At 29.6% G+C, this 14481-nt stretch overlaps 1 protein-coding gene across 1 annotated transcript; it reads right to left on the bottom strand.

Annotated features, from left to right (window-relative positions):
- Positions 1-564: 564 nt before the first annotated feature.
- LOC107917815 (probable NAD(P)H dehydrogenase (quinone) FQR1-like 1) lies at positions 565-4464 on the bottom strand. Its single transcript, NM_001327136.1, has 4 exons — positions 4442-4464; positions 1821-1914; positions 899-1161; positions 565-796 (listed from the first exon to the last, which is right to left on the bottom strand). The coding sequence occupies exons 1-4, from the start codon at positions 4462-4464 to the stop codon at positions 565-567; spliced, it is 612 nt and encodes a 203-aa protein (NP_001314065.1).
- Positions 4465-14481: the final 10017 nt, after the last annotated feature.

The raw sequence follows: 14481 nt of genomic DNA, 5'->3' as shown, positions 1-14481 counted from the left end.
CTTAATTGAGAGAAAAAATTCAATTTATGTGAGAATACATCGTGACGTCGTATGTCACTTCGTCGAAACGCCGACTCTGTTCCGTCCAAAATGCAAATAGTGTGCGTATACCTAAATAGTAGGTTTCTATCGGTCATCAAAATTTGATAATTCTGAAGCAGAAAGAAAATGTTAGGTGGATATAGGTATTTTTAAGTAGGGAAATTGGTGGACATCTCTATCGGTTTGGTCTTACAAAAGCTCCCCACAGCCATTTACATAAGGGTCCCTAAAAAAGGCAACCACTTGTAATAGCATAAAAAGTGGGGAATATAATTGAACATTGCCATTCCAACTCAAGGACCCAAACAAAACAAAAGCCTATGTTAATACACAATTTGACATTTAATAAATCACCAAACTTACCATAAATCAGAAACCAATGTAAGGTGTAACACACGTACAAGCATGTACCGGGACATGAATTATTGCTTTCTTTTCATATTTGTAAAATATAGAGAACTGAAATTCTAGAAAGTAAAAAATCAAAAGGACAAATTGTGGTTTTCTTGTAGTAATTTGAAATCAGGCAGCTGTCTTGAGTTTCTTTGTGATTCCGGCAATGTACTTCCCTTGGTGGAAAGCTTGCGCGAACTCAAGTTCGGATGGCATTCTTGTTCCGTCCCCAGCATAGGTTCCTGCACCGTAAGGGCTTCCACCCTTCACTTGCTCCATCTCAAACATGCCAGCACCAAAGCTGTATCCGATGGGAACAAAAATCATCCCGTGGTGAACAAGCTGAGTGATTGCAGTCAACCTGTGATTAATTTGGAAAAGATACAAGTTAGGTTTTCATAGCTGTTCCATTTAATATTTGGTTGTCGTAAGTCTATCATATGATGCTGATATAAGAACTTACGGTGTAGTTTCTTGTCCGCCACCTTGAGATCCAGTGCTATAGAATATCCCAGCAGGTTTTCCAGCAAGTTGCTGAGTTCTCCATAGACCACCAGTTGCATCCATAAATGCTTTGAATTGGGCAGACATCATGCCAAATCTTGTTGGGAAGCCAAAAATAAACCCATCAGCCTCAGGAAGGTCATGTGGTGTAATGATCGGTACATCACTTTTTGGTGGTGCACTCATCTTTCCAAGAATCTCATCTGACAGAGTCTCAGGGACCTGTACCAAATGTATGCCACAGTTACTTCATTTACTTTATCAATTCTATGAATGTTGCCTAACAAATAAATCTTGTGAAGCTTCTTATCTATATATATATTTGCAACAGCAGAGCTTTACAAAACTTGGTTAAACAAATGGAAGGCAACGAATCAAATCAAGGAGGTTCAATGCAACAACAAAGCATATTTGTAAAGATTTCATCAATAAAGAATATCAAACCAAGAAACCACAAGATGTTCAAATAACTAATGGGCAATAAGATATGGGATAGCTGATTAAGATCTCTTATAGGGAAAATGGTCAAGGGTTCTCAAAAGGAGACAGCAAAATGACAAACTTTTAAAAAGCACTAATTAAGTAAAATATAGCTTGATGGAGAAGAACAGAAGCATTAGAAAAGGAGGCTGGGGAAAATATATACATTGCAATCGAGTATGAAACAGATGAGACCAAAGCCTAGTTAATGACTTGTGACCAGACATTCTAAACAATTTACCAACCTTGAAACCTTTGGAGAATAGGACCAATAGATTGCATTTTAAAATCTCTTTTCACCTTCCTTATCCATAAATAAACTGTTCATTGCTTTTAGGTTATCGAGACTACTATAAAGAAAGCAGGTATTTCAACCACAGCAGCATGCTACAAATTATTACCTGCCATAGTTTCGCTTCAACACCTTCAACAGATGCCGCCCCTTTCTTTATCTCCTCTGCTAGTTTTTCCACATGTCCATACATGGAATAGTATCTATAACATCAGCGAGAAGTTTTGATCAAAAATTATTTAAAAAAGAAGGAACAAAAGACGTTCCAATAAAAAGAGACACTATATTTGCAAAAGGATTAAGCATAACCGAGGCTAAGAGAAAAGTATTCTAATGAAAATAATAAATACAAAAAAGAACTTGATTGAACCAAGAAATATAATAATTGAAACCAATGTATGTTTCCAGGTAATAAAAAGGACATAGCAGTTTTCACGAATTATATTATACATTATGGTCATGAAATTTTGGCTCGACAATGAGTCATTAGGCTATCATCAAAAAATAGTATGGTCAAAAAGTTTAACTAAATTTAAGACACAACTGGACCACTTAGTTTGATTCACACGACAAACTGCCAATCACAACATCATACAACTTTGTGCAATCATGATGAACAAGCTACAATAAACCACCAATCAGCAAGTGTTGAAGTCTAAGTTAAAATCACACAAAAGCTATATCACAGTTCAACATTTAGTGTGCTGGCTCATAAAACTCAATTTTGATAACTATTTTAAGGAAAAATGGAGATACACTAGACCATCAATCATGGGCAGATACATGACCCAAAGAGTAGGGGAGCTTGAAGATCAATGCCAGGATAAATTTGTGGCAGAGGAAAATTCTAGAAAGGGACATATAAGGGGTCAGAAAACAGAAAAACTATGAACCAACCAAAAATTGTCTGCCCATCTTACCATACATCAGTATTCATCTACAATAACACAGGGCAAAGGGTTCTAAGGTGAAAGCTGCCACAAACTAGGATATCAGAATAAAACCAAAAAAATTAAGCAACCAGTATTAAACTAGCAGATTGAGTGCATAATGACAACTGAATAGTATATAACTAATCACCCCTGAAGAGAGCATGCTATGCCATACATGATACCTTGTTACAAGGGAGAATAGTTTCGGTCATTTCTATAATAAACTAATGTCAGATGTCGCTTGCAGATGGTGCCAAGAAATTTATCTTATGTCAATACCTACAGATGTCATTGCTTTTGAATTCCAAGAATGCATATGAGTACAGAATAAGCATACAACAAAAGCATCCAGAGATATCCAAAGTGCATACAATCTATAGTAATATAGTAATTCAATAACATGCCAAATGTAAGTCTAATATATGGTCATACTAAAAAACATTGCTAATGGTATACGATTTTGTAATTCAAAACAATAATGATGGAATCTAATGTCCTTAGCCCCACCATTCAGAATCTCAGATAGGTTTAGTTTCTTAAGAACTTGCTCTGGCCCCAAATAAAATAAATTGCTGACTCCACTTGAGCCCTGTTTAAACTTGCTCTTGGAGGAACCTCACAAACAAGTACAGATAAGGACAGTAGCAACTGCAACTAAGTGACATTGACTCAAGTATATATATAGGGAATAGTTGTGAGGACATTCTTGATTCATCTAAAACTCAAAAATATGTCGGCAAATACAGAACTAGATCCCCACTCCCACCCCCCTAAAACCGACAACCTGTCTCCATATTATTGTTCAACAAATTCAGTTCCTTACACAGGTTATGTCTTAGTTACCACGTCGTCTCAGAGAGCAGTACAAAAATCGCTAGTTAATGCATAATGCAAACGTAGTTTCATCTTTAATACAGATACTAGCAGACATTTAAGAAAAAAAAAACAATTAATCCGACAGCATAATAATTTTAGAAGCTAAATCTCCAACTAGAACAATAAAACATAGCCTTTCTCAACCCAAATCTATATGCAACATGTAAGTTTTCCAACAAATAGCAAACAATTAAATCATGGTTTAATAAAATATGCAAAACAGATCCAGTTAAGAGTTCATGGTTTACTGACTAAAAAACTGTCCTTGATAGGCTCATTTCCTTTTCTACTTCCTAATCAGTTTTCCCATGTATCAATTCAAACAAACATAACCAAATTGAACACAGCTTTAATCTGATTGACCTTTTTGATTGTGCCTCCTAAAATAGCCAAATTAATCCCATTACCAACAAAAATTAGATGAAAAAGAATCTGAAACTACTGACATCGTAACGTCTATGGTTATTTCTTAACTAATTGACTCCAAAATCAACAGACGATAAACAAAAACCAATTGATATTGCATTTCTCCGGTATCCAACTTGAAATTAATTTCAAACTCAAATGATTAAAAATCGCATTTTTCCAGCTCCAGAAATTATACTTTGGGGAACTAAATCTTACTCTAATTATTGTAAGATTAATTGAAATTCCAAACTTTCCGTTAAATTATAAATACAGAAAAGAAAAACCGAGTTCAGCAGAATCAACTCAAAGCAATAAACTAATTTAAAAAATTAAATCAAAAGAAAGCTAAAAAAAGGGAAAAAAATCACAAATCTCAACTCAACTGAAGTAATAAAAAAATCAATCAAGCATCACAATCAAACAGCATTTCAAACCCCACACCCCCCCCCCCAAAAAAAAACAAATAATTTTTTTTCAAAATTTAAGAAGAGGGAAATAGAATTAAACTACATACACAATATACACTTTGGTTGCCATCGATGAATTCCTCAGAAAATTATGACAAGAAAATTCCCTTTTGTTTGAAGTTTGGTTTTGTTTTGTTTTTTTTTTTTTTTTTGCTTTTTAATCAGAAAAGAATGGTTGCAGAATGTGGGAAAATGGAGGAGGCCGAAAGCTGTATTTATAGTTGATTGCAGGGTTTAATGTAAAGGGTGTTTAATTAGTTAGTAAAATTGAGATTAAGGAAACGGTGGCGTACGTAAGGGGTTTTAAATGGGGTTGGTGGTTGATTTTAAAAACAATTATGAAATTTAATGATGAGATGTTGTTGTCACGCTCATCATCATGCGGGTCGTTACACATAATAAATTTAATGCTTCCTTTATTACTTTTTATTAAATTTGTTGACTAAAACTTATTTATACCTTTTTTGTTTTATATTTTTAACTGTTCTTTAGGTCTAATTATGGCCTCAGTCTTTCTATTTTTGAACTTTTTAATTTTAATTTTTTAAATTGGCCATTTAAATATTCAAATTTAATGTAAATACAATGATAATATTATTAATTGAACTTCAATTTTTTTTAATTAGATAAGTAGAGGGAGAATTATATATAGAGCGATTGAATTTGAAAATCCAAAACATATAGGGAGTGAGGGCATAGTTAAACTTTTTTTTGTAACGAATTTAATTGTTTATAAAATTTAAAGAAACGGTTTGGTAGATGATTTAATTTGTAAAAATGTTAGTCAAGGTTTGATTAATGGGAAAAAAATACAAAGGATATTGGTACAAATGAAAAGATTTGTGTTAAGTAAATGGGGGGACAAAAAGATGGGTGTTTTAATTGCAATGGGTGAAAATGAATTATTATTTGTTTTTTTAGATTATTGGAATTTGGGGTCCAATAGAAAAAGAAAAAGGATGAAATTGAAGAAGAGGTGGGTTAATTAGTGGCATACCAAAATCGAACTAATGCTTGCCTGACAAATATGGGATGACGTCTCCCATGCTACATGCTGATCCATTTTTAGTTGAATGCCCCACTTTGAATATAGGGTTTAGGCTTAATTCCTCTTTTCATCCTTGTATTAGAGTTAAATTATCATTTTAGTGTTTGCACTAACTTTTTTATCAGTTTACTGCTAATACTATCATTCTGTGATTTCCTTGCCTAATCCAAATTTCCGTTAAAAATATAGAAAAAAAAAATTAAGTCTAAAATTCCAAACTACTGAATTTTTTATAAAATTATTTTGATGTTCTGGATGCTTATAAATTATAAAATTATTTTTTATTTCAAAATCTAGAAAAAATTATTTCATTTTCCAAATAATATTACATTACTAATCATCGATCTGACAATTCATGTTGTCTCAAGCTTCTTTTATCACAACCTTGAAATCACCTTCTATTTCAACAAACCGAAACCCATCTCTTGAGCAAATCTAATTGCTTGAGTGCTGACTAAAGCTTCTGCTATTAAACCGGCTCTATAGACAAACTTTTCCCATAATAAGTCCATCACTTTTCCTTTTCACAATGCCCATACTTGATTTAAAGCGGAAAAGCATTGAAAACCAGACAAAGAGTTGAAAAAAAAGAAGAGAATTTAAACATATTTTTTTTAATACTTTTAAAAATTTAAAAGCAATTGAAATATGGTTTTTACATTTGTAGAGGAATAGGAAATTAATTTAAAATATATAATTAATATATTTAAAAATACATATTTTATTTTTTTAAAAATATAACATTAAAAGTAAATGAATTTTAAAAATGGATTTTTAAATAACTTTTCATTCCTTTTCATTTTTTTTTTAAAAATAACATAAATTATAAACATTTTAAATATAAAATTAATTCATGTTTAAAACTAATTTTAAATGCTGACTAATAAAACTAAAAAGTACATTAAAAATTTAATTAAATATTAAAAATTATTATAAAAAAGCATATGGAGATATATATGAGGACAAATATGTTTTTGAATTTTACTTCACATTACGTTTTAGTCACTCAATTTTTAAGACTTGTGTAACAGCCATTAATATTATTAAATTGTTATATTTTAGTTACTCATCCGTTATTTCCCGTTAAAATAAACATTATATTTATCTAATTTGATCAACTAGAATGCATATAAAAATATATACTTATCCTATAAAACGAGTATTGGAAAATGTATATAATTTTTTTAAATAAATCCTTTTAAATTTTTATTTTTATTAGTATAGAGACAAAATAACGATATTAAAAGTTTTGGTATATGTTTCAAGTAGTATTTTGATCTCTCAAAAATTATATAAGTTTCACCTAATTCTTTCAAAATTTTTAAAATAAAAAATTTATATAATAATAAAATTATTCTTTTAACTTCAAATTTATAATTTAATTTTGATATCTCCTAAAATAATTTTTTTGACTTTATACTTGATTATTACTAATAGTAAAATGGGTTTAGCTATCATTTTAATTGAATATGCGTTTTGTTTCTGAAATATTTTCTATTTTCATTTTTAATTATAGAACACAGTTTTTTATATTTTTATTTAAAAAAAAACACGATAAGTAAATAAAAATAAAATTTTGTATTCAATAATGAAAACATGGAATATGTTTGGCACCTGTTTTTTTTTAATAATAAAAACATGAAAAATAAAATAACATTTATATGGATTTCAAGCAATGTATAAAATTTAATATTTGAAAAACTATTATTTTTTCTTTTTTTCTGTATTTATATGAGTTTGAACTAACATCAATTTGTTTAAAGTTAAAAACTTTTATTTTTGCCATTTTTTATAATTGTGAGAGAGGAATGAGGTTACTTGAAATCAAACCCAAACTCTTATACCTACAACATACTATTAGTGCTACTGGGTCAACAATTTTTTAATGGTTTTTAATTTTCACATAATTTCATTTACCTTCAACCAAACACGATTTCTTGAAACTAAACGGAATCTTAATTTTTCATTTAAATTTAAGTAACTATTTTCGTAATAAAAGTTTAGGAGACGTAAAGCTACCTCAATTTTGGGGTTATAGTATGCCACCGACTTCATAAAGAATTGAAAATGGTACTTACAAAATACTTGTAACACCCCAAAAATCATAGTATTAGAATTAAATTAGAATTAATAAAACCATTAAGAAAGGAGGTTTAGTCTAAGTGGCAGAGAGCTTAGTAAATTTCTTAGAAAGTTAAGGTTCTAACCTCACTCTTTTAGTTTTCCTCTTTTATTTTTCAGCTAGAAACAAATTTAATCTAGTACATATATTAAATGTGGTAGAAAGTAATCAAGTATGGTTAGTAGCCTAAGTGGTAAGGCTTCTAATCCCTTTTTACAACCAAGTTTGAATCATGCTAAAACCATTCCCCCATTTTTTTTTAAAAAATTTCGAATAAAAAGGGGTATATTACCATTTAGCCCTTTTACTTTTTGAAACCCTAACTATTTAATCCATTTTCCTAATTACATGTGGATTTCTACTTCTTTTCAACCCTAATTAGATTTATTCCCTTATTTCCTTTTCATAAAAATCTTCATCTTTTTTTGCTAGAAATCTTATTTTGATCCCAAGATTGAAACCGAGTCTGTTCCATCGATTTAGCGAAACACCATCAATTACATCTCTAACGTACCAAGATCAGTAAGAACATTCCAAATCTTGATAATTAGATCTCGAATATCTATAGAATACCTGTTCGCAACAACTTCAAGATCGATAAATATCTTAATCGAATTCGAACACCATTGTAGGTGTCCCAAGCCAGACTTGGATGTGAGGATCATCGTGCAAAATCCAAGAAGTTAGATGTGTGTTCTTTTATGAGAAAATTGAGGCAAAACCTAACCTAGCCCAAACCACAAGAGTGTGTGGGCCACTCATGTGGACTTCACGACCCCATACACAACCAATCCACCCTTGAAACCCTTGGATTTTGCTTCTCACACGGCCTAAGTCCTTCCACACACCCATGTATTCCTTGTAGGTTGAATTATCGAATTACCACACGACCACAGTCTCTCACACAGCCTAGCCACACGATCGTGTACCCCTTCCACACAACCCAAGGCTTCCCACATTATATAGTTGTGTGTCTCTTATAACTTAGATATTATAGTTTTAACCCAAATTTTTATGTTTTGATCAGATTAGTCCCTGAATAAGTTCCGAACTATTTTTAGTGAATTAAATCATGCAAATAGGTCCCTGATGATGATGATATGAGATATGGTAGAAATCATGATTGATCGATTTAATGTGACAAATATTTGCATGAGTTATGAATAGTATATGTTAACTTTGTATATATATACTTGCAATCGTATGAATGACATGCCTATATTATTATTCATACTGAATACATGAAAAGCTTGAATTGCTACTAATTGGCCATGAGTCAGATTATTTAATATGCCTTAATGTATTGCATGGGTTGGATTGTTATGAATGAAGGAGGATGAAGCAATATATCTGCAAGAAAAATGACAAGTGCAGAGCATAGCCATGCGACAGTTCTTATCTGCAAATTGTTGTGTATTCACAGCCAAATGACAGATTCCATCTGTGGGTATTGTTGTGAACCCACAACCAAAGGTCGATTCCAACTGCGAGTTTATGCTGTAGAATCTATAGCCAAAAAACAGGTTTTTATCTACAGGACTTTTGCTGTGAACCAATAGCCAAAAGCAGATTCCAACCACTAGGACTTGTTGTATGTGCACAAAAAATATAGCAGTTGTTATCTGCCAACCAGTAGTGGTTTTTCCATGATGTGGTGTAAAAGTAAAGGAGTTATAGGGAACTTCTACTGTGGTGTGTAGTTGTAGGGTAAAAATTATTCTGTTTAAACCCGAAACTATATGACATCATTTAAATCATGTGTATACAAATCTGAAAATTATATTATGATGCAAATGCGTGAATCTATATATATGTTTATATATGCATGGAATATGATTATTGTGGCAATTCTGATGATTTGATTATCTTGAAAATTGTTATTGTGATTTCTGATATATCAGTGATGGTTGCATTTGAAAAACCAATATTATGAACTGAATTGATATATTTGATTATTCTATGCAATATTAATAAATGTGTCCTAATGAGTATCACATTGATTTTGTTGTAAATGGACTCATACTGAGCATCAAAGCTCACTCACCTTTTAATTTCATCCTTACAGATAACCCACCAAGTTAGGACGCGGGCACGACATCTAGAGGGTGTAATAGCCCATCTGGAGAAGTTTTAGTATCTGGTTACTGTTTGGCGTCCTAGTAAAATAAGTGTAGATATGAGTAAGTAAAATATTTATTTTCTCTAAATATAGGATTCTTTGTATGTGCCACTTGGAAAACTCTTAGTTTTGGCATAGATCTATGGTTTGGTGGACTCTTCTGTTAAGTGTATGCCACCTAGATGCTTTGGAAAACTCGTTTGGTTTGCAGTTGAATAGATTTGTTTAATATTTTAGTAAGGAAATTTAGTTAGTTAAGTTGAGACTTAGTTAGAGTGGAACTAAGCTATTGTAGATGAAAAGATTTTAAATTATGATTAATGCATTTAATCACGGGAATAAAAAATGTTAGTGGAATTATCTGATTTTTTCATGAAACCTTGTCTCCGTGCTTAAGCATATATGGATAGTAGTGCCTTCACTAAAAAATCTTTGTGTTTTCTTTGTATTCATCTTCCTCATTGGTTTTTTTTGCACTTTCTGAAAAACTTAAGTCCAAAAAACATCTTCGAAGTTAGGTTTGCTGTAGTAAGCTAACTTACACGTTTGTTTTAGTTTATTGGTAATTTTTGATGAACCTTAGGTTATTTTTGAAGTTATTTACGTATTTTTAGTTCTACATGCATAAGTGTTAGATTGGTGTGTAAGGCATAAAACTTTTTGATTCTGAGTTTAATATTGATGTTTCTTACATGCATGTTTAGATTCGATAGAGTAGTGATCTGATATGTTGAATTATCCATATTTTTAGCTCAAGAAGCTACTGAAGGTCCGAGTGACAAAGGCAAATGACCTGTTATATAGACTTTGGTATACTTTTGGTGAGTTCCTTCTTACTTCTATGTGTGTGGTATTTTTACCTTATAGTTTTGTATGGTAACTATTCTTACCTTGTAACGGATAACAAATATATGTGTATAAATAATGGTTGTCCAGAGTCGTCAGTCTGAGTTCAGTATGCCTGGAATAAAGATTATGAGTCATTTTCATGTTAAGCCACAATCATATGCTTCTGATATGAATGATATGATCTGATCTGATATGTGGATATGAAGTTGAAGATATATGTTTGTGTAGCCTCTGGTAGACAGATATATTATAAACTAGATTGGCAGATCATGATAAAACATGTTACTGATTGATTCTGATATGGGGAGCTATAAGGAGAGAATGTATATGAATGAAATGAAAACATGTGATATGTTTCTGACTTTGAATCTGGGTATGTGGCTGACATGAAAATGGAATGTCTGAGTTATGTCGTGTTGGTTTATAGTATTCGCCCATGTGATACGCCATCAGTGTATTGAGTATGTGAGTCCTGTATACGCCATTGGGCGTACTCTATGATACTATGAGAAATTTCTTTGAATGACTGAGTTGTACTATTAGTATTCTTATTTAAGATCTCAGTGGAACTCACTAAGTTCTTATGAACTTACCCCGTTACACTTTCCTTTTGGCCTATTGAGTAAAGGATAACTATTCAAAGGACTACGCGAGGGAGCACCTGCTACTGTGAGACATTTGTTTATTTGTACTATGCATGACATGTGGAAGTGATGTCTAGTTGTATTTTGATAAGGATTTGTATTTGAAACTTATGTTTGATAAACTATTTTATTGAAGATTCATTTAAGTTTATGAAATGGTTTCGCAGTGTAATATTTCGAATGATATAAATATCTTATTGAAGTTTATACGCCATTTGACTCGTACTTTATTTCAGTATTTTATTAAAGGTTTAATTTAAACACTTAGATTTACAAAGTTTACGCTAGAAACAGTTTTAAAGATAGATGATTTCTAAGTAGTAACACGTCATACTTGATCCTTTTAAGGGATCGGGTTTGGCGTGTTATAGAGGATCTCGGCACAATCCAACTTATTTTCAATTTATTAAGACGTATTCTTTTGGTTTATTTTATTATTTAAGGCCTATAATGTTTTATTTGAATTGTGGCATGAGATTTAAGATTTAAAATGTTTTTATTGTTGCATGACATTTAATTATGATTTTAATTAGGATGTTAAATTTTTACTATTAATTGATGATGTAAGAACCCCGATTTTTATTAAAAACTTAGGTAAATACCATATTTTCCGCTGCTAAAAGATAATTTAAACGTTAAGGAATTATAACTCGACATCTAAACTAAGTTTACTATTAAACTAAACAAAAATATTAAATCAACTCTTTTCAAAAACTCCGTTAGCCCTTTAAGCCATCTCGGTTTCTAATGTAGTCTTTTGAATTCAGGTTTAACGTCTAGATTGAGTTAGGGAGGTTCCAATACTTACTGAATGAAATTACCATAAACTTGAATTTTAATATTTGCTTAAATGCTAATAATTACTCAACCAGATGAATTAATATTTGAATAATTTTCTTAGATTTTAAAATTGGATGAATATTGCGAATGTTTAGGCTGCTTAACAAAAACTTTTGATAGCCACCTTTATTGAAATATAGTTTGTACATTTGTAGAGGAATAAAAAATAATTTAAAATATGTAATTAATATAATTAAAACATAATTAGATTTAAAAAAACATATTTTAAATTTTTTTAAAATATAACATTAAAAGTAAATGAATTTTAAAAACAGGTTTTCAAATAAATTTTCATTCCTTTTGATTTTTTAAATAACATAAATTATAAAAAATTTAAATATAAAATTTAATTCATGTTTAAAACTAATTTTAAATACTGACTAATAAAATTAAAAAGTAGATTAAAAATTTAATTACATATTAAAACAAAATATTAAAAAAAGCATATGGAGATATATATGAGGACAAAGATGGCAATTACATGTTGGTTGGAGAAAATTTCAAGGTAATGTGTATAATTTTATACAAAGTGTATTAAATCATTATAAATATTAAGATACACAAGAATAATTTTATGTGTAAACTACAACCATTGTCTCTTAATTTTACCTCAAATTATGTTTCAGTTATTCAACTTTTAAAACTTACGTAATATCTATTAACGTTATTTAACTTTTACATTTTAGTCACTCATTTATTATTCCCGTTAAAATGATGAGGAGGCGTTAATAACTTATATGACCCTTAAATTATAACTAAAATATCATTTAAATACTTTCTAACCTTATAAACTAACTTTTATGAATTACTTTTATGTTTTAAGGTATAATGTATATGTACATACATATAATAATTTAATTTAAATCTATTAATTTTTTTACCATAATATAAAATTTTTTTAATTTGTACCATAAATAAATAAGTCTAAATACAAAATAATTTATTGCATTTTAATTAATACATACAATTAAATAATGTATTGCACAAGAATAAAATTAGTAATTTAAATACGATTATGGTAGGTAAAAAAATATAAATGCAACACAAATCATTTGAACCTGACCCTAGCTCTGTTCAAACATTATATCTATCTAATTTGATGGATTAGAATGCATATAAAAATATATGCTTGATCATATTGAAAAATGCATATAATTTTTCTTTTAAATGAATCCTTTTAAAATTTCATTTTTATCATGGTAGAGACAACATAATGATGTTAAAAATTTTGGTACGTTTCTCTCGAAAATGGTATAACTTTTATTTAATTCCTTCAATTTTTTTGAAATAAAAAATTCATATACTAATAAAATTACACTTTTAACTCTAAACTTATAATTTAATTTCGATATCTCTTAAAATAAATTTTTTGACTTATTACTATTAGTAAAATGAGTTTAGCTATTATTTTAATTGAGTATGCGTTTTGTTTCTGAAATATTTTCTATTTTCATTTTTAATTTTAGAACACAATTTTTATTTTTTATTTTTTTAAAATTAAAAAAAACCTTAAGTAAATAAAAAAAATTGTTTTCAATAATGACAACATGAAATATGTTTGGCCCCTATTTTTTTTTTTATAATAAAAACATAAAAAATAAAATAATACTTATATGGATTCGAACTATAATACAGAGTTTAATGTTTGAAAAATTTGAGTTTTTTTTTTTGTGTTTATACGAGTTTGAACTAAGGCCAATTTGTTTAATGTTAAAAACCTTTGTTTTTATCATTTTCAATTTTACAAAATATATATATATTTTTTGATAATCATGGAAGGAAAATGGGATTACTTAAAATCAAATCTAAGCTCTTATGTCTACAACTTACTATTATTGCCATTTGGTCAACAACTTTTTAATAGTTTTTAATTTTCACATAATTTCATTTACTTTCATCCAAACACGTTTTCATAAAACTAAATAGAGTCTTAAATTTTCATTTAAATTTAAGTAATTATTTTCGAAATGAAAAGTTTAGGAGGCATAAAGCTATCTCAATTTTTGGTGTTAGGGTATGCCACCGGCTTTTTATAAAATTGAAAATGGTACTTACCGAATAAAATTACTAGCGAAACTTGAATTTTAATACTTGCTAAAATGCTAATAATTATTCAAGATGAATTAATATTTAAATTGAAATTGGATGAATATTGGGATAGCCACCCTTATTGATATATTGGATCAGAAACAATAAAACATGGAAAAGCTTGGAAGCAATTAGCTTGGCAGCATTTGGTATTAGTATTTGTAGTCGAAGGTTTGAAAGAACATTGCAATTTGCAAAAGTTCTGTTTGATAAAAAGAATTATTTTTCAGTAAAGGTTAGCTTTTGTACTTAACAGTAACTAGGAATTCTCCACATCATGGGTTACATTAGACAGCTTTGAGAAGCCAATTCAGCTTTTTTCAAGTCAACAAAATCCAACTTCCTGTCATGCATTCATTTGATTATGTATAATATGC

The sequence above is a fragment of the Gossypium hirsutum genome, chromosome A01 (assembly GCF_007990345.1).
Source record: "Gossypium hirsutum isolate 1008001.06 chromosome A01, Gossypium_hirsutum_v2.1, whole genome shotgun sequence".
NCBI classification, from domain to species: domain Eukaryota; kingdom Viridiplantae; phylum Streptophyta; class Magnoliopsida; order Malvales; family Malvaceae; genus Gossypium; species Gossypium hirsutum.
This window is presented reverse-complemented; position numbering and strand designations above follow the sequence as displayed.

Excerpts from the sequence above, each read along its gene's own strand:
- LOC107917815 (NM_001327136.1), bottom strand. The coding sequence starts at position 4,464 with ATGGCAACCAAAGTGTATATTGT. Across the intron at positions 1,162-1,820 it reads TTGAAGCGAAACTATGGCAG|GTCCCTGAGACTCTGTCAGA; the intron begins GTAATAATTTGT and ends CATTTGGTACAG. Across the intron at positions 797-898 it reads GGCGGACAAGAAACTACACC|GTTGACTGCAATCACTCAGC; the intron begins GTAAGTTCTTAT and ends AATTAATCACAG.